The 20,085-nt window shown below is 29.5% G+C and overlaps 1 protein-coding gene across 2 annotated transcripts in view; it reads left to right on the plus strand.

Annotated features, from left to right (window-relative positions):
• Positions 1-69: 69 nt before the first annotated feature.
• The window catches only part of LOC135922837 (uncharacterized), a 128,557-nt gene continuing 108,541 nt past the window's right edge, over positions 70-20,085 (plus strand). The window contains exons 1-3 of one of the 2 annotated variants that reach the window (XM_065457324.1): positions 70-209; positions 749-1,352; positions 1,412-1,483. In XM_065457324.1, coding sequence (XP_065313396.1) covers positions 880-1,352; positions 1,412-1,483 — 545 coding nt within the window. In that variant the 5' untranslated portion in view covers positions 70-209; positions 749-879. Of the gene's footprint in view, positions 210-748; positions 1,353-1,411; positions 1,484-12,877; positions 12,960-20,085 lie in introns of those variants that run through there. The other variant, XM_065457325.1, reaches the window with a different exon arrangement.

A 20,085-nucleotide genomic window follows, 5' to 3' on the forward strand; every position in this document is an offset into this window, starting at 1 on the left:
AAAATATATAAATTATAAATAATATAAATATGAAAAGTTTTAAATGAAATATTAACTTTAATATAAGTAGAAAAATTAAATATAGTTACCATAATGATTTATAAAACTGCATAAAAACCAATCAATATTCTACTATAACCAAAATTTATTCATAAACATCATTGCAATTAGATTTGGGAATAAAAAATTGACGAACGCCTCGAAAACCAGTAATAAATTATCATTTTAATAAAATGTGTTGCATGTTGCAATTATTTATTGATCCACATAAGTTTATTTAACAAGTTCTTGAATTTTATTACAAAATTCTATTTTTGAATCATATTTTGAAACGAATATAAAAAAGAATGTAAAATGAAATAATATAATATATCCTTACATACAAATAGCGGATTAAATATAATCCTTTTTTAGTTTAAATTTATTTCTTTTACAAATAATCCTTTGAGAGTTATTTGTAACTTTAAGGCTTCAAAAATATTTTTTTTTCATACATAAACATGATTAGTTGTTTTTGAATTTGACTATAAGCCTTAAATTATAAATATTTCTGTAATATTAGATTAGATTTAAAATTTGAGAATAATTATAAGGTTTTTTTCCTATGTTCTTTTCTCTATACGAAAATTCATGATTGCATTCCTAAATATACAGAAAAAAGTATTTTATTTAAAAAAATATTTGTCAAATAAATTTTCATCATTTTACATATTTTGTGCTTCTTTTTTAAAAATAAATAAAAAATTAGGTTTCAACAACAATTTCAAAAAAAAGGAATTCGTAAAATATAAAAAAAACTTAAACAAAATCTTATTAACAATCTAATGAGGAGTGTTAAAAATTATAGTTTGTACGTATGAAGGCTCATTCAAATTACAGATGGCAACCCCTCTTCCATTTAGCATTCCTGGATATTCTTCATCCCTATTCTTCATCCTATTATTAACCCCTTTTTCCTCTCCCAATAACTTTGACATACAAATAGTTTCGGCATCAACATTTTGTGGTGTATCTGCTCAGAGAGTGCCCTACGATTCGAAAATGAATCACACACGCGATAATTATGAGCCGTCCAACCATCACATCAATTGTTCTTGCACCAAAATATTTAACGTGACTTCGAATTCTGCAGACGACAAAATGTTTAATTTACTGAATACCGCTCCAGAAGGGTACAGCATTATGTGTCGCGTGTATTCTGGCAATCAAAACCATTTGACAGCCTTAAATTCTTCAAAAAATAAATATAAGGATGAAACGATAATCTTTAATCATTCGCATCATCAATACTACGATGAAATTCAACTCTCCGATTTTAGATTTCAAAAACTACCTGAGGATATTATCCAACTGTAAAAATAATCATTTTCATTATAACTGATATATTATATTTAATTATTTCAAACTTTAGAGATCTTAGTAATAATAATCTGAACCGACTAGACGGTAAATATTTCCTGCACATGACCAAATTGCAAAAATTGTAAGCATTTGTTTTTAATTATATTTTTGTTTTCATTTTCAATAATCATTTGTTCCTTTTTATAAATAAAAATATCGCTTTAAAATTGCCAGTGTCGTCATGAATGAAGACCAAAATTAAAGCGTGCTAGCGTCAGCACAGCTAAATCCTTAAGCACTCTTAAAATGTTTTGATTCTTTTTTCACCATGCCTAAATAATATAAAATGACCTACATTTTAAGTTTTAACTATCCAATTTTGTCTGCTTTAAAAAAACATAAATTATCTCTAAATATAATCTTCTACTAATAGCAATATTGCTACAAATTTATATATAAAAAAACGATTAATTTTTAATATAATAATTTCAAGCCAAGGTAATAAAATATAAGGTTTGATTTAAAATAAAATAATATGGTATGTGTATGACTGATTATGAACGTACTTATAAATTAAAAATCATCCTAACTAGGGGTGTACCGATACCACTTTTTGGTGGCCTATCCGATCTAATATTACCTATATTAAATGAATATTGACCGATTACCTATCCGATTGTATTCTGCAAACATACTAATCGTTTTAATTTTTAGCATACATCTAGTGTTGCAAGATCGTTCCATTTGAGTTGATTTATAAAAACGGTTAACTCACCTAAAAAATATTACGCAAGTCTGAAGGTCTTATAGATGGTGCAATGGGTTGGACATCTATTAGCTAAAATATTGAGTTAGCCGTTTTTAAAAATCGGCTCAAATAGAGCGAATTTGCATCACTATAAATCTACGCATCTCATACTTTTTAATAGTATAACATCTATAATTCTATTACACCATATCATAGGTCAATTAAATATATTATAATGATCAGTTATACTTATAGTTCATATTCATGAATCTAAAATTGTATAAAATATTTTTATTGATAAATTACTTATTTATATACTAACATTAATCTATTTACATAATAAGTAGCAAATATATTATGAAATAAGACGCTATATCGGACAAGTTCGGAAAATTTTATAATATTGGCTAGTGTTGTTAAACGGCTCGATTTTAGCCGATTTTTAAAAAAGACTAACACAATATTTTATCTAGAATAATATTACGCAAGCCTGAAGATTTTGCTCATATATGTCACAAAGGTCTAGACACCAATTAGCGAAATCTCAAGGCTTAGGCAATATTTTTCTGGCTAAAATATTGAATTAGCCGTTTTTAAAAATCGGCTCAAAACGAGCCGTTTAACAACACTTGGCCAATAAATGATATTTTAAAGATGAAATATCGGCCTATTAAAAATATCGGTACATCCTACTAATTCAGACGCATACGCACTGGTTAGGGCAGAGCAGGAGATAAATCTCCTGCCCCCCCCCCCCCAAGCCAAAATTTAGATGCCGGCTAAATTATTTTTGAAAAATATAACAATGTTATGATTATTAATAGGGCTGTGCCGATCCACATATTTTTCACCGATCCGATATTGCTTCAAAACCGATCCGATATTTATACTGATTTTTAATCACCACTGTTTGAACCAAATGTAATTAAGAAATCAATAATTTTTATGCAAAAAATCGAATTATGAATTTAATTTAATTTTTTTATTTCTACAATTAAGACTATAATAAAAAATATATATTTTATTATATCCATTTTATGTTGGTATGAATTATAAAATTGTAATATTTAATATATAAAATTATAATATATATATATATTTTTTTTTTGATATTAAGTTCTCCCGTGGACGACAACCTCGTCATAAATCTATCAATAACATTTTACTAGCCGCCCTCAAAAAAGTTAATATCCCATCTACCCTTGAACCAGTGGGTCTTTCAAACGAATATGCCATACGCCCGGATGGTATTTCTCTCATACCCTGGTCTAATGGTCTTCCGCTAACATGGGATTACACTTGCGTTGATTTTGCAGCCAAGTCTAACCTCTCATTTTCTGCTATCGAAAAGGCAGAAATCCTTAAAAAATAAATACGCTGGCCTCGCCAACACTTTGTTCATTCCTATCGTTACCAATACCCTAGGCATGTTTGGAAACGAGGCCCTCAATTTCATCAAAATCATAGGGAAAAAAATGAGACAGATCTCAGGGGACCCCAATGAAGGATTTTACCTTCGCCAGCAGATTTCCCTGGAAATTTTCCGGTCTAATTTTTTAAGCATTCACTCTTCTCTTGGATGATATATACCCACCTTTTTTTAAAATATATATATTTTTTTTATAGTATCCATTTTAATATATATTTTTTAATCCTCTGTAAATTATATAATTTATTTTATAATGTTTTTTTTAAAAATAATAAAAAAGTCGAATATCAAAAAAAAAAAATAAAAAAAATATAATATATTAGATTTTTTTAATAAATATGAGAGCCTCCAGATTTTCTGGGAATAAGCTTCTACGATATGGACTATCTATATCTCCTGCCGTATTGATGGCAGACTCAGATGATTCCGCAGATAATGCATTTTGCAAAATTATCTTTGTCTTTTGTAAAATATTTCCATAATTCAGATATATTAAAAAAATTCTTTTATTTAAAATATAAATAAAAAAATTGGCGTTATTTAAAAAGATTTAAAATAAATATTTTAAGAAAAACTTTTAAAATACTATAAATCTATTTTAAAAAAGAAATAAAATTTAAAAAAATTATTTAGAAAATATTATAATAATGTTAAATAAATATACATAACATAAAATAAAATTAAAAAAAAAGTAAAAAGATCGGATCGGTATTTTACTGGTATCGGCCCGATCCGATATTTTCGGAAAAACGTTAAACATTGGTACTGATCCGATCCGATTTAATATCGGCACAGCCCTAATTATTAATTTATATTCATAAAGATCATTCCTACCTCTTATCGCATATATTTTCCAATTTTACATTCTCACATTCACAAACAGAATATTCTGCTAATTTATTCTTCGAATTAATAGCGATCTCAAAATTTCCTTGGCATTAAAAATATTTTCCTTTAATTTTGAAGTGAAAAATTTCAAATAATTTTTTGGAAAATTTTAAAAGGATGGATATAAACATCGTTTGATTTGAGATTATGAGAATAGCTGAACCGCATATGTCATTTTTCAATAAAAAGCAGAGTTCTATGAATTTAATATTTGCGTATTTCGACTCGCAGATATACTATAAAATAAATCTCTTTATCCCCCTCTTAGATAGTCTTATAACTTGGATGAATGAGAGATTATTGATTAATCAAGCAGCACATAAATCTGCAAATATTATTTCCGCAGAATACATCCGAGATCATTCCTACCTTTTATCGCATATATTTTCCAATTTTTCATTCTTATATTCACAAGCAGAATATTCTGCTAATTTATTCTTCGAATTAATAGCGATTTTAAATTTTCCTTGGCATTATATTTATCTATCCTTTTAAAATTTTCCAAAAAATTATTTGAAAATTTTCACTGCAAAATTAAAGGAAAATATTTTTTTAAACATCATTTTATTTGAGATTATGAGAATAGCTGAACCGCATACGTCATTTTTGAATCAAAAGCAGAGTTCTATGAATTTAATATTTGCGTACCTCGACTCGCAGATATACTATAAAATAAATTTCTTTATCCCCCTCTTAGATAGTCTTATAACTTGGATTAATGAGAGGTTATTGATTAATCAAGCAGCACACAAATCTCCAAATATTATTACCGCAGAACACATCCGAATCAATTTTAGAAAAAATTAAATATTTGGTGGATTTTTATCGTGATGATATTAAAGTATTTCATGATGCATAACTAGCTGAAAGCAAATTATAATATAAAAGGTTAAATATGGTTGATAATATTCTAAAAAATGCTATAGATGCATCGTATAATTTCAAACGCATTTTATACTATTTTCCTATTATATTAAAATAAATGATATATTTTGGTAATTTTGACATGAATAAATATATAACTGAGAAGTAGTGTTGTTAAATGGCTCGATAGACTTTTAAAATTGGCTAGGTTAAAATTTTTGCCAGAAAAATATTGCCTAAGCCACTAAATTTTTCTAGGCTTGCTTAATATTTTACTGGATAAAATATTGAGTTAGCCTTTTTTAAAATAGGCTCAAATCAAACCTAACAACACTACCGAGAAGTACTGAATGGGTCAGCCCTTCTTAATTTACATAGGGAGGTGGTTCTTGAAACCAAGCACTGATGAAATCATTAAAAAATTAACTCAATCCTAAAGATTGAATTTATTTTACATGATAAATTTAAATTCATACGCCGATTACACCTTAAATATTTTATCATGAATTTATATTTGTATGTGTATTATCAATATTTTAAAGTCACTAGCCTAATACTGAAACTTATGATATTCCAAAATTACTTCTAGATTAATTGTAAAAAAAATCCCCCCTCCCCTCTCCTCCAAAGCGAAATTTTGCATACGCATCTATCTTATCTATACTCCATGAGCGTTAATTTTCTTTAGTGTGGGACCGCTGGTCTTAAGCAATTATTTTATCAACCCTTGGCCAGTTTACATTTTGCGTAATATACATTTTTTTCACTTATATGGTTTATGTACTTTTTTTCTGAGAATATATTTTAGTAAGTAATTATTTATAGGTGTATTACTTTTATCTTAAAAAATTATTGTTTAAAATAATTAAATTATACGGGGGGTGGGTGGGGGTGACGTAAAATTGTCATTAAAATTCAAGGGGAATTATAGACTTCATCGTCAATTAAATAAAATTGAAGGGTGGTAGGAGTTAGTTTTATTTTGATTTCCTTTTTTTGCTAATTTTTATTTCATTTTAGGAAAAAATGGGAGGTGGGGGCTAAAATTTTTAATGGGGATATAATTGTCATTGGTTTAGGAGGGTGTAGATATCTCTGTCTTTTGATATCAATTTTTATTTTCTTAACCCTGTATTCACAGTTGGCGCGAATTCACGGCGATAACCATTTTTGCCAATATTTGCCCTAGGATTATTGCCCACTACGCCGCGAATTCGCGCTAACTGTGAATGCAGGATAAGGTTATGTTCCTCAAACATATTTGAGAGGTATAAGAATTTTCCTAAATTAATATTTTTTGGGAATGTTTTTATTTCTCGATATAAACATAATTTCTTTTTCGAGTATTATTAATTTTTTTTGGCTATGTTCTAGAATTATATTTATGTTTCCTGACAATGTCAAGGGTTACCAGGAATTACTAGTAAAGTACCACAATTTTTTAGACTCAACTTAGCTACCACATTTAAATTTCCAAAATATACTTTCAAAATTTCTCACATTAATTTTTTTTCTTCAAAAATCACGTTTTTGAAATTTATCTGGTATTATTATTAGTTATTCTACCTGTTTTCATTCTTGGGTTAATTAATCAGAGACCCCGGGTAGGGCCGTATTTTAATTTTTTAAATATACCTGGGGTGGGCCAGACATAAAATAATTTTTCTTAAAAAAATGCCCGGGTCTGGTCATGCCTAAAATTGTTTTATAAATAAAACCCAGACCGGGCCTGACTATTTTAAAACCAAATATTTTAAATCCCCATTATAAAATTAAAAATACATATAATATATTTTAAAATATAATGGCCGGGCGTGAAATTTTTTTTTTTAAAAAACCTGAAAATATAAAACCCAGACCGACCGGAAAAGATTTTTGGAAAAAAATTCCGGGCTGGGTCAAATGGCATCTCTGCAGGTCTCTGGTCCTATTTTTATTTATAGAGTGGCTTTTGGTGATTAGTTTTATAAAATAAGGTTATTTGGATTCAATTATTTATGCCATATCTCTTTGTTTGGTTGATGCGAACGGGATCTTGAAATTAAAATTCTGGGATCACAAAAATCTTATACACTTTTTATAGTAATTATTTTCATGGTTCTAAAATTTAAATTGAAAAGTCCAATAATTAATTTAGTTTGACAAAATATGGGATTAAAATATTTCGATTCAAAGAAAAGTTTTGGCTCTATATTAAACTGCTTTAAAATTAAATTTTCTATAAAACAACCTACTGCATATCAGAGTTTTTAAAATATATAGATAAATTTTTTAAAAATACTATATAAAAATAAATTTTGATGAAATTTTATTTTACATTTTTTATTATATTTAAAATATAAATTTAATAATATTGTAATATATTTATTAAATATCTACCTCAGTTTATTTTTTCCTATTGAAAGCAAATTTTTTACAAACTGGAACAAAAATATGTTAATAATCTTTATGTGTTATAAATTTGTAGATGATTAAGCTGAGGTAATTGGATTTTATTATATTGGGGGCTAATCTTTGGCGTAGGTAGTAACCCTCGTTGGGATCTTCGGTCCTAGTAGAGATCCGTTTTCCCAGCTCTTTAAAGAAGGCAAGGGCGTGAGAGCCGAACGATGTTAGAGTCGTGGCGATTAGTGGTAGGAATGTGTAATTGGCCGGAAGCGATGGCGAATATTTAGCGAGTTTATTCGTCTCGGCGTCTACTAGAGCATCTCTATTTATATTGGAAGGGGCAAGGGGATCGATGCATCGGGACGCTTACCATCAGAATTGTAGAGTCCAGTGGGTTCTAGGGTTGATGGGATACCGGCAGATTTTAGGGCCCTGGCAATAGTATCATTGCATTTTGAATGTCTAATGAATCTGCCTCTACAGCGCTTGCAGTGTAAAGAGTGACGGCCTTTGGAGTTGACCGGCGTTTGACAAAGGATGCAGTGATAGGTTATTACCATATCACAATTAAGTCTTAGACCGATGGCGTGAGGTAGCTCATCATTGCTTAGGAGCTGGTCAAGGTTTCGCGATGGAAAAGCTTCGAGAAATTCATACCCGCTGTCAGCGGAAATGGAGAAGAGTAGAGAATGGTCCTCGGGTTGGCTCCTCGATTTAAGGTATGCAACGGAGTTGCCAACTAGAGGCTTATCCCAGTCCTTCTGCAGTGTCGATGAGGGAGGATCGACTAATGAAAGAGATTTCCATAGATCAATTGCCTGGGGAAGTAAAGGGTCAGGATGTTTTGTAAGTGCGTGTATGATGGGCTCGCAGGACAGGCGAGAGGATATGAACGCACTAACAGAGAGTAGGGAAGGCGATCGTATGCCAATGCCGCCGGATTTGGTTGGCAAGGTAGCTTGTAGCCAAGATAGGTCTCCGAATTTGAGATTGAGTATATCCTCTGTAAGGTGTTTAATCTCTAGCTCGTGTGCAGCGAGGTTGACGTCGTATTGGAAGATACGTGACGATCGGAGTGTATATAGAATTTTTGATTAGGAGGTAGTTCTTTAATAGAAAGAACGCTTGGTGGGCTGGGAGGCGAGATAGTGTACCGCGCATAAGGGATATCTCTAGTAGAGTGTCGGCGAAGAACTTGACAAAGGACTCGTCTTTACCCACTGGAGATCCGAGATGTGTTAAGAAGTTCAATGGTGTATGATTGAACATAGGATCATAGTTAAGGTCGATGATTCCAAGAGGACAATATTCGCTCTTGTCTTGATTGATTCGCAGTCCCAAACTGCTCTCGCTGGATTTTATTATTTCGACCGCCTTCATAACTTTGCTGGGTGAGCCGCCTAGTATACCATCGTCGATATACCAGTTATGAAGGTTTAGTTTACATTGGTCATTTATGCTTTGTATTAGGCTATTAATGCCCAGACTGAATAAGAAGGAGCCTAGAGGGTCACCTTGTTGTATTCCACTACTAGAAGGAATCAATCTATCTCCAAATTGAAGATGCGATGGACTAGCATAACAATCGAAGATGAATTGCGAGTATTCTGGGTAAAGGGTAAGGATGGGATTAAGAAACGCTGTACGTTTTAGAGAGTTAAAAGCGTTTGAAAAATCTATCTTAATTAGGATATCGTCACTGGGGTCTGTTTGTAGATACATTCTGGTCATGTGTAAGGATACCTCGCATCCCCCTTTTACGTTGACTCCTAATTGATTAGGGCACAGGTGATTAGATACTGTGAACAATATTCTGCTCACTACTAGCTTTGCGGTTAATCGGCGCCAAGTGTTTCCAATAGCGATAGGGCGAATATCTTTATTAGGTTTGTGGAGGGCGATGAGTTTAGCTCCATAAAGGAGTGGAATAATGGCGGGTGGTAAGCCTCCAGCAAGCATACGGTTGATGAGTTGAGTAATTTTTTCCAAAACGTCGCATTGTTGTGTGATGTAAGGTGCGGTTAGATCCTGTAGGAATATTGGGCGAAACCCATCAACCCCCGGTGAAGAATCGCGTTTGAAGGAGAGAATAGCCTTTCTAACCTCGCTTGAGCTAAAAGTGGTTGCAATTAGAGGAGCTTCGGGGTAAGACGGTATTTCGTCCTTAAGATCGTGTGGCTTTTTAGATATAAGCTTGGCCTTGGTGAGTAGGTCATTTTTGTGATTTTTATTTTTATCAGTGTCATCACCTTTAAAAGATGTGGAAAAGTGATTGATGGGTAAGGGGTAGATAGTAGCATCCTTGATTTGCTGTGTCAGAGATTTTTTACTGGCAGGATCAGGAACTTGCAAGGTAGTAAAGGCAAATGACAGGGTGTCTAGCCAGTGTTTTATGGAAGAATAATTATTTATCAAGGAAGTCAAGTTCTTTGAGAGGTGTTTGGCAACTTGAAGTCTTGCTCCCTTAGGTATACGTGAAATCACAAATGGTTTTGGTGTGACTAGAAATATTTCTACATCTGTGGAGTCGGTTGGATTGAAAGTGAGAACATTTTCGGCGGTTGAGGTGGGGACTATTGGGCTAGTAGGCACATCAGTCAACGTGGGAATGGTAACTATAGGTTGTGCGAGGGCAAGGGCAGAAAAGGCATTTAGGGTTCGAGGGATAGCTGGTGATAAGATGGGAAACCCAGATTGAGGACATTTTATCTTCTGGTTTCGATGAGATGGCAATAGCCCCAATTTGGTTACTTTAACGAGTTTATTACATAAAGGGCAGTTAGATTTGGTAGAAGCTGTGCTGAGGTCTGGTAAGCTCATGAATTAAAATTTTTTTATCAGTTTAAGAGTGAAAATGTTGGATATTATTTTTATCTTCAAATATGGGTTTCTTGTGGGTTGGTATATTAAGGAAGTTTGTTTAATGAGTTATTATTTTCTGTTGGCAATTATTTTATTTTTTGTAAAATATTCAGTTTCTCCTTCTGCTTTTATAGCAATATTAGCTTGCTTTAAAGGATTTGAATCAGTAGTATAATTAATAAGAGATTAAATGTCTTATCCTTTTCAAGTGTGAATATTGATTGTGTTTTGTGCATTTAAATAAAATGTTTGGATGACAATTTTATATTAGTCAACAGTTTTTGGTATAAATAAGGGTAAATTGTAAAGATTGGTAAGAATGATAGAATTGATAATGTAGAGTGTTTTGTTGGGAATAATATAAAAGAACTCGTTGGTTATTAATTGATGTATAATAATTGAGGATGATTGGTAATCTAAAAGTAAAGGAAATATTAAAGGAAAAAGTATTTACTTAAATTTTTTGTATCATTAATCTACAATTAAATTTTGATATATTGGAATTGTATAGAATTCATTGATGCAAAATTATGAAAGAGGACTGAATATTTTGGATAAAATCATTTTTATGTCAGGTTGTGGTATTGGCAGTGGTTGTAGTGTTGGCAGTGGTTGTAGTGTTGGCAGTGGTTGTAGTGTTGGCAGTGGTTGTAGTGTTGGCAGTGGTTGTGGTGTTGGCAGTGGTTATAGTGTTGGCAGTGATTGTAGTGTTGGCAGTGGTTGTAGTGTTGGCAGTAGTTGTAGTTTTATTGTTAGATTAATCAGGCGTAGCTTTTATGATTTTTCTAAGCTTGCAATTTGTTTATTTTGAAATTGGATATCTTGCTGAGATCCACTTATTAAATTGTTAACATATTGCTGGATTTAATTTTATAAGGTTGGGTGGCAACATGATGATACAAAGGATATTGATTGTGTTTTGTACATTTAAATAAAATGTTTGGATGACAATTTTATATTAGTCAACAGTTTTTGGTATAAATAAGGGTAAATTAAAGATTGGTAAGAATGATAGAATTGATAATGTAGAGTGTTTTGTTGGGAATAATATAAAAGAATTAAATTTTTTGTATCATTAATCTACAATTAAATTTTGATATATTGGAATTGTATAGAATTCATTGATGCAAAATTATGAAAGAGGACTGAATATTTTGGATGATAAAATCATTTTTATGTCAGGTTGTGGTATTGGCAGTGGTTGTAGTGTTGGCAGTGGTTGTAGTGTTGGCAGTGGTTGTAGTGTTGGCAGTGGTTGTAGTGTTGGCAGTGGTTGTTGTGTTGGCAGTGGTTGTTGTGTTGGCAGTGGTTATAGTGTTGGCAGTGATTGTAGTGTTGGCAGTGGTTGTAGTGTTGGCAGTAGTTGTAGTTTTATCGTTAGATTAATCAGGCGTAGCTTACTATGTACTTTTAGGATTTTATGTGCTTTTCTCTTCTCAGATGTGAAAATGGATTATGCTTATCCAAATCTTCCTCTTCCCCAATTTTAAGCAAGGTTCACAATAAATATAATCAGGCATTATTGTGCTTTTCTTATTTTCATTCTTCAAAATAAGATTTCCAAAGTTACTCCATACATAACTTGATTTATGATTAGTAGAGAGAGTTATTATTTCATAATTAAATATAGAGTAGTTTAAAACATGCAAGTCCATAAAAATATATATATTGTTTGTAGAAATGAAATGATGTAGGAATGAATGTAAATGATATATTAATGTAAATGATATATTACTAAGTTAAATCATTAAATTTGAAGAAAAATTGCATTTGGGATATTTTACCCCAACAATAACGATAGTTATTTCAAAATTAAAAAAATAAGTGTCCAAAATATGGTCAACCATTAATAGACGCGGTAAAAATTTTTTGAATGAAGATTTTTCAGTAATTTTTTGGTCATTTTTTACCTAAAATTCTAAAAAAAAATTTTTTTTAAATCTTTTACAAATAAATATTTTGTGATTAATATGCACAAAAATTCTTTCATTATTATTTCCCAAAAAATTTTGATCCACTTGAGAAAAATCTTTAATTTGGTCTCAAAAGTTTTTTACTCAGAATTAAAACTAATTTTTTTAAACTCTGGAAGAAACAATCAACACAACATAAAAATTTTGAAACTTGATTAACCTGATTCAAATGCCTATATTTAAGGAAAAAAATAAAATTGACACGCCCATTAGTCGATGAAATTTCAGTTTTCAAATGTTACTAAAGAGAAAATCTCATAAAAAAATCGAAAGATTTATTTTAATCCAAGAGAATATGAATAATAAGAATATAAATTTGAACATCTTATCAAACTTTGAATGATTAATTTTAGTATTTTTATATTCTTAGGTGTTATTCATAAAGGATCACTACCTTCCAACTCACCAGTTTAAAGATTTTTAATATGGCTAAAAATGTTTTTACGAATAAATGGGGATTGCCTTAGTGAGAAAAACTTTGATATGTATTATTATTTAAAGCTGAAAATAATATTTTATTATCATTTAATTTATTTATAAATACCGAATAAAAAATGCTTTATTCGTTTAACAATTTGAGTTTTATCAAAAGATTTTCGATTTTAACATTAAGCAAGCACACATACATGTTAAAAAATATATGTAGAAAATTAGTATGCGATATTTTTTAGACTTTGTATCGATATCGGAATACATTTGAAAAGCATCTTTTAACAACTTTGCTACTTGTACGGGTATTATATTTAAATTTATACATTATGCATAAAGGAAAGGATGACGCGTTGTAACTATTTTATTAAATTTAACAAAATTTTTACCCTTTTCTCGATAAAATTAATTAACCTTATTATCGATATGGTAAGTTGAGTTAGAAAAAAAATATGAGATGAAAAGAAAACTGAAATTTAAAAAACTTGCTAACATCTAAAGACACATTATTTAATTTTAATTTATGTATAATAATAAATAATGTGTGTAGTGTGTAACACATATCACACCTCCGAAAGGTTAAATAATCAATCATTTTATTTTTTTTCTCCATTTTTATAATAACAATTGCGTTATATATTCGGGGCGCATTTTATTGATATGAATTGTATTATTATATGATCATTTTCTTGATATAAAATATTAGTAGAAAAAAAATATTTTGAACGTTAAAACAACATGGAGATAGGTAGGCATTGATGGATTGAAGTTGGAATATTTTTTGACTTAAGTGGATAAGGTCAAACGTCAATCCCATATATTTCCTCTAGGACGGGACGCGTCCCAAGGCGCTACACAGGAACGAGATGAATTTTTCATTTAAATAAATTTATTATTATATTTATTATAAATGGATGTTAGTATTTCGAAAATTGTATATAAATTAAATATTCAAGTCGTCAAAAAATATTAGTCATTAATATTTAGAAAATTTTGAATTTTAAAAATTAGTGTTATAAAAAACTGTCTTTTTTGAAATCCCAGGACTATGCCAGAGACTAGCGTTTTGACTCTTCTCTAATAATTAATTTAATCATGCCATCTTTATATGAATTATCATATATTATTAAACTACTTAATTTCCTGACCTGTTGTACAGGAAGACACAATATTAAATTTTTTGCAAAATTTAGCTATTATGGTTGATATAAAAGATGCGGTGAAACATACACAATATAACATGCATTTAAATTTAAATCAATGAGGATTTAAAATGGTAGCTGAACGGTACTTATACATTTTATTATATAATATTCATTTTTTTTTATAGGAATAAACTTTTAATCATTGATAAATGTCCCGGAGAAAAAGAAACGGATTAAAAAATTTTTGAACAAAATTGTCAAATCACATGCCTTTACATCGTTAACCCTTCATTAACACAGATGGGGCTAAGCCAATCATTTAAAAAACGCTATTACGTTACATTATTTTGATTTTTTTTCCCTGGATCTTTTAGATGTTTAATACGTTTATGTAGAGATTATATGTGAAAAGTAAATTTTATTGTTAGGTAGTATGAATTATAGCGGGTTTTTAAAGCTTGGGATAGCATGCCTTAACCTTGTCATCCTTGTAACTCTTTTTCATCTGTTTTAGCATTGATATATTAACTACTTTTACATCATTTTTATTAGGTGTTAATATTTAGATCTTAGATAAACATTACATTCTATATCATCATTATATTATTTATATCATATGGTGGCATTTGAAATATTGTCACTTTTTCGAGTTTCTTGGCAAAAACAATCATAAAAGTTAAAATAACAATAAAATCTTAAAATAACAGTTAAAGTCTATAAAATTTGACTCTAAGATATGACATATCTAAATCGTGGCCAAGAAAGCCACACCTAATTTCATGTGATTTTTTTCACCTGCTATAATGGGTTAACAATGCCATGAGCTTAAGTTACGACAATTTACTATTTAAAATATCGATTTTTATATGAAAAAATACCCCTAATTTTATTTAATTAATTTTTTATTTAAATTCTTTTCCACAAGACTTAACTAAAAATAACAAGAATAATGAATTTAAGGTAATTTTGGCCTTTTTTTTATTATATAAAAAATATTTTATTTATGATGAATTTTTGGTATCCATCATAAAAAAGCTATTGCCCTTGGTACTTTAAATTTTTGCCTATCTGGTATAGTAAGGTTAAATTGAAAAAACGACAAGTATGCTCTAATTATTTTTTTTGTTGGCTTATGATATAATGAAACTTCTATGAAATTTAAGACTGGCTCAGGGCTGAACTCTCTTTCCTAAAAAAGGGACCAGGTTTAGAGAAAAATCTTGAACCAGGTTCGTGTTCAGGGTTCGGAGTCATAGAAATATTTGCTCATATAAAAATACAAATAGGGGAGACCGGAGTTATGGCGAACCTTAATATAATTAAAAGTACTTTATCATTTTTAACAAAAAATATCTCATTTTATTAGTTTTATGATAGATTTAAATTTCAAAAATACAATACTTTTTTCAATTTTATTTTTTTGGGAACGAGTGAACCCTACCCAAGAACGAACGAACCCTACCCGGGAACGAACAAGCCTTTGTTCGGGGCTATTATAAGCTCTGCTTAATTTTCCACATAATAGATTTTTTATTAGAACATATTTAGTGATTTAAAGCATAAAAGTAATATAAACAAAAAAATGGGAACATTATTCACAATCTTTGCAAAAGGATTAAAATTAGCAATAACTACATTTACGACATTGAAACCAGTCTTTTGTTATGATGCTTTTAATAATTTAATTTTTTTGCACACTAAACAATTGTTATTCATATTAATAAATAACATTTTTTGATTTTTTTCTTTTATTTGCTCTCTACATGGCTTTTTTATAAGTTAAAATAGCAGAATATTGTTTATTTTTGTTTCCAAGCTTTTTATAAATGTTGGGCATGGAAAAATTGATTCTGGGTCAAAATTTTTAGAGGTTGGCTCATTTGAATAAGAATGTTTGACCTCAGAATCTTGTCTAATTCTCAATCACATATCATTACTATCATTATTCTCAAAATTAACATTGTTATTATTACTAGTTTCCTCATAATTTGTATTCGGTAAATCATTTGAATATATTATAACTTTCATCATTAAAAATTATAGGATTAAATGACCAAATTTCACATGATTTAAAATCATTTTGAACTGTAGCTGGAGTACATGCCTTATGTAAAATATCATTGAAGATATCTGGTATATCATAGATTGTAACGTTTACCATAATTAGTTTCTCATCCATGAGTCAACTGAAGAGTTATAATATATAATGGGCCAAACTGTTTTATCCAGAGGTTGTAGTTTATGGGTACAGTGTGGTGGGAAAGTTAATAATATTATCCCCCTCCAAACAATGGTGAGAAATGTGATTATCCAATATAATAAGGGCCTTTCTATCTTTTGTAGGTTTAACAGTTTGGCAAAATAATTTAAGAATATTAAAAAGTCATCCTCTAACATCCAGCCTGAACCATTTAATATACCGATAGCACCAAGTGGTCCATCTCTTAAAAAGTGATCATAATATTTTTTCCTAGGATATATAAACATTGGTGGTATCAAGTTGCCCAGGGCCATTGACTGCTATTACTAAAGTCACTGCTATTACTAAAGTCACTGCTATTACTAAAGTCACTGCTATTACTAAAGTCACAAGGGTTACCCTCTCAGATGTGATAGCTCCAACACTTATTTTTGGCCTTTCATGACTAAAACTTTAGCAGACTTCTGAACAGTTGTTAATGCCTTACATAATTAATATTTTACCTGTTTCATCCATATTAAAGATCTCATTTGCAGTTAGTCTTGTAGCATCCAAATTTTTAAGATTATGAAAAAAAATTCTACATTATAATTATTAAAATTAGTTGCTTCAGGGCTCCTCAGTGATATAGAGGGATTTCCTATAAGAAATGATGCTAAATCTTCACCAACAAATTTGTTATTTATGGTACTTTTATATTATATTTACATGAAAGTTGTAAGCTAATTCTGGCCTTTATTAAAATAAATTATGAACAATTAACATATATTGATAAATTTAATTTTTTAAGGCAAGGCCCATTACATATTTGCTGCTTTGATAAAATCAGTGGCTTAGTCAGGATTTATCCATGGGGGGGGGGGGTTAAATTTTTTTTAGGGGCTTCACCTCCAAACCCTATTTTTAAATTTTGGCAAAATTATGTGCTTTATCATTGTCTAACCACTATAGTAGCCAGCATAAATGAAAAAAATATTAGTAACAGATTTTTGGCCATATTTATGATTAATAAGTGGCTGAAAGCATTATTCTAAAAATTTTATCAATGTTTAGTCAATTATAAAGTAATCCATCCAGTGTAGAAAGAAAAAAAATTTGCCCCCCAAACCTTCCATTTTTTATGATCACTCAATATATCTTATTGAGTGAAAAATAATTATTTTAATTAAATTTTAAAGAATTTAATTATAGATTTTATTTATTATTAAAATACTTTAGTTATAATAAATTTCAAATGTAGAAATTTTATACAGATTAAGATTTATTGTATATAACTATATTTAAAAAATATATAATTCAATAAAATATAAGTAATTCTTGTACGGTATTTAAAAAAATATAATTAACAAATATAATTAATACAATTGAATCAAAATATAAATAATTCTTATTGCAAATACAATACTTTTATTAAAAATAGAATGACTATGAATTCATTATAATTAAGTTTAGCATATAAAAATTTTATGACTAAGAACATATAAAGAGAGGTGTACTTTTCTCTGAGATTTGGCTAATTCATCTGAATCAATTTTTTTATCTAGAATAATCCTTATAAATATTTAATATGGCTACATTTAAACGGTTTTCACCGGTGCTATTTCTTAAATAGGCTTTTAACCTTTTCAATGTTGAAAAGGACCTTTCATTAGTGCAGGTACTAATCGGTAAAGTAACCAAAATAAAAAGCATGTTTTGATATTAGGCAGGGAATCTAAAGTAAAGGGCCTGCAAAGCATTTTTTGGTCTCAAAAAGTATTCTATTCTATCAAGATTTTTATACCAAAATTCGACATCACAAACTAACTTATCATACGATCCTGATAAATCATCAGAATAATCTCTGAGATTTTCTTAATATCCTTTCGCGTTTCAAGTATAATCAACAATTCAGACTCAACCGGTAGAAGAAAATAAAAGCTTTATAAAATAAAATTGTGACTAATATATCTTCCCTTTAATTGAAATAAAAATGTATCAATAAGAGGAATAAAAATATTTATTTTATTAAAATCCTCAATCGTAGATCAATATTTAAGCGATTGGACTGTCTAGAAACTACTCTAGGTTTAAAAATTTCAATCCCAAACATATTAGCGATCCCCTTTACTTTCTCGTATATTTCATGAAATTTTTCATCCACCTTATCTCTGATATTTGTTAATATTTCAACAATATCCTTTGCCTTATTCATAACCTCCCTTAAATCCAAATCATTTTTTGTAGCATTTTGCTAAAATCATATGTATAATTAAATAAAAAATATACACATTGAATTGATATTAAAAAAGTGGCTTCGTAATGGCCTGCAAAAGATTTTCAGCATCTGCGGAATATTTTTTATGCTTGATATGTAGGATTCGAGCGCTGCAAAAATAAATTTATATAATTCGATGAAAAGTTTCACTGATTGTTGTCTTTCAATAAATCTAGTTGGACAAAATCTTTTTAGTTTTTTTTGATTATTTGAATCAATACTACAAACGTTCGGATAAAAAGCAGTATCTTCTTGGGTGGTGTGAAAGTCTCAAACCAACGAAATTGTTTCAAAATTTTGAAAAATATAATAGAATTATAAAAAGATATCTATAATACATAATAAAATCTAATAAATTCCAATTAGATTAAAATAATTTTACGTAAACTGTTCCGGATATGTCGTTTCTCGCATGTCACAGATATCATTAAACTTAGGCAATGTGAACTATAGTGAACATATATAGCTGTGCTATAAAGCTCTCTAATTCTTGACTGCACCCCTTTAACGTCGCCATTCATCGAGGAAGCTCCATCATATCCTTGACTTCTCATTAGATTTAAATTTAGGTCTTGAAAGGATGCTAAAATTTCTTTGGCTATCTCTGATTTAGTGTCATGTAAGTCAATAAATTGAACAAAGAGTTCCTTCATTTTGAAATCACTTGATTCCATATCAATAAACCCTACTGCTATGGATAATTGCTCTATGTTACCAACATCCGAAGTCTCATTCGCCAAAACACTAAAAAATAGTGATGCTTTTATTTTTGTAGAAATTTCTTTCAATATGAACCTATTGCATATGCCTATTATTTCATTTTGAGCACTTGGACTAAGGATAGTTATCATTATTATTGAATTAGAGTTTCACCAATTCCTTGAAATTCCTTTCATTATGAGATGATTATGTAAGTGTTAAGGGGCCAGTATAAATTATATGAGCTTTTAATGCTAAGCCCTGCCTCCCTAACTAAATGATTGCATCAATTATTATAATTATTCTTGCTCTGTTGGTTGTAACAATATCAAATTTTTTTTATTCATTACATTAGATATTGATATCATTTGATTCATAGAGATGGCTTTTAAAGCATCCGATATCTCACAAGAATTGAGATGGTAAATTTTAGTTCATATAATTTTTAATTTATATTTTTAAACTATGTGATCATTTAAAATTGATAATTTTTATTTGTTTTTTTGAATATATTTCATTTTGATATATTATATATATTTTATTTCTAAATTGAAACCGTTTTTTAAATGAAATTATTCACAAGAAAAAAAAAATTTCGGAGGTTATGGGGGGGGGGTTCAATCTCCCCCTTATCTACGCCACTGGTATCTACACCACTGGATAAAATATTTTGAAAGTATTGCCTCTTGTTCAATATTAAAAATCCGTCTTGTATTGGATAAAATAACATTTTGTTATCTCTTGAAACTCGAGTTTTATCTCATAACTGTGTTATATCTAAGGCTTGTAATGCTCAATAATATTGATTAATGATTTATTTTGAGGAAATATCATCATGAATTCTTTAGAAAATTTTTTGGTT

This window comes from Gordionus sp. m RMFG-2023, chromosome 1 (assembly GCF_954871325.1).
Source record: "Gordionus sp. m RMFG-2023 chromosome 1, tfGorSpeb1-WG-v2, whole genome shotgun sequence".
Lineage (NCBI taxonomy): Eukaryota > Metazoa > Nematomorpha > Gordioida > Chordodea > Parachordodidae > Gordionus > Gordionus sp. m RMFG-2023.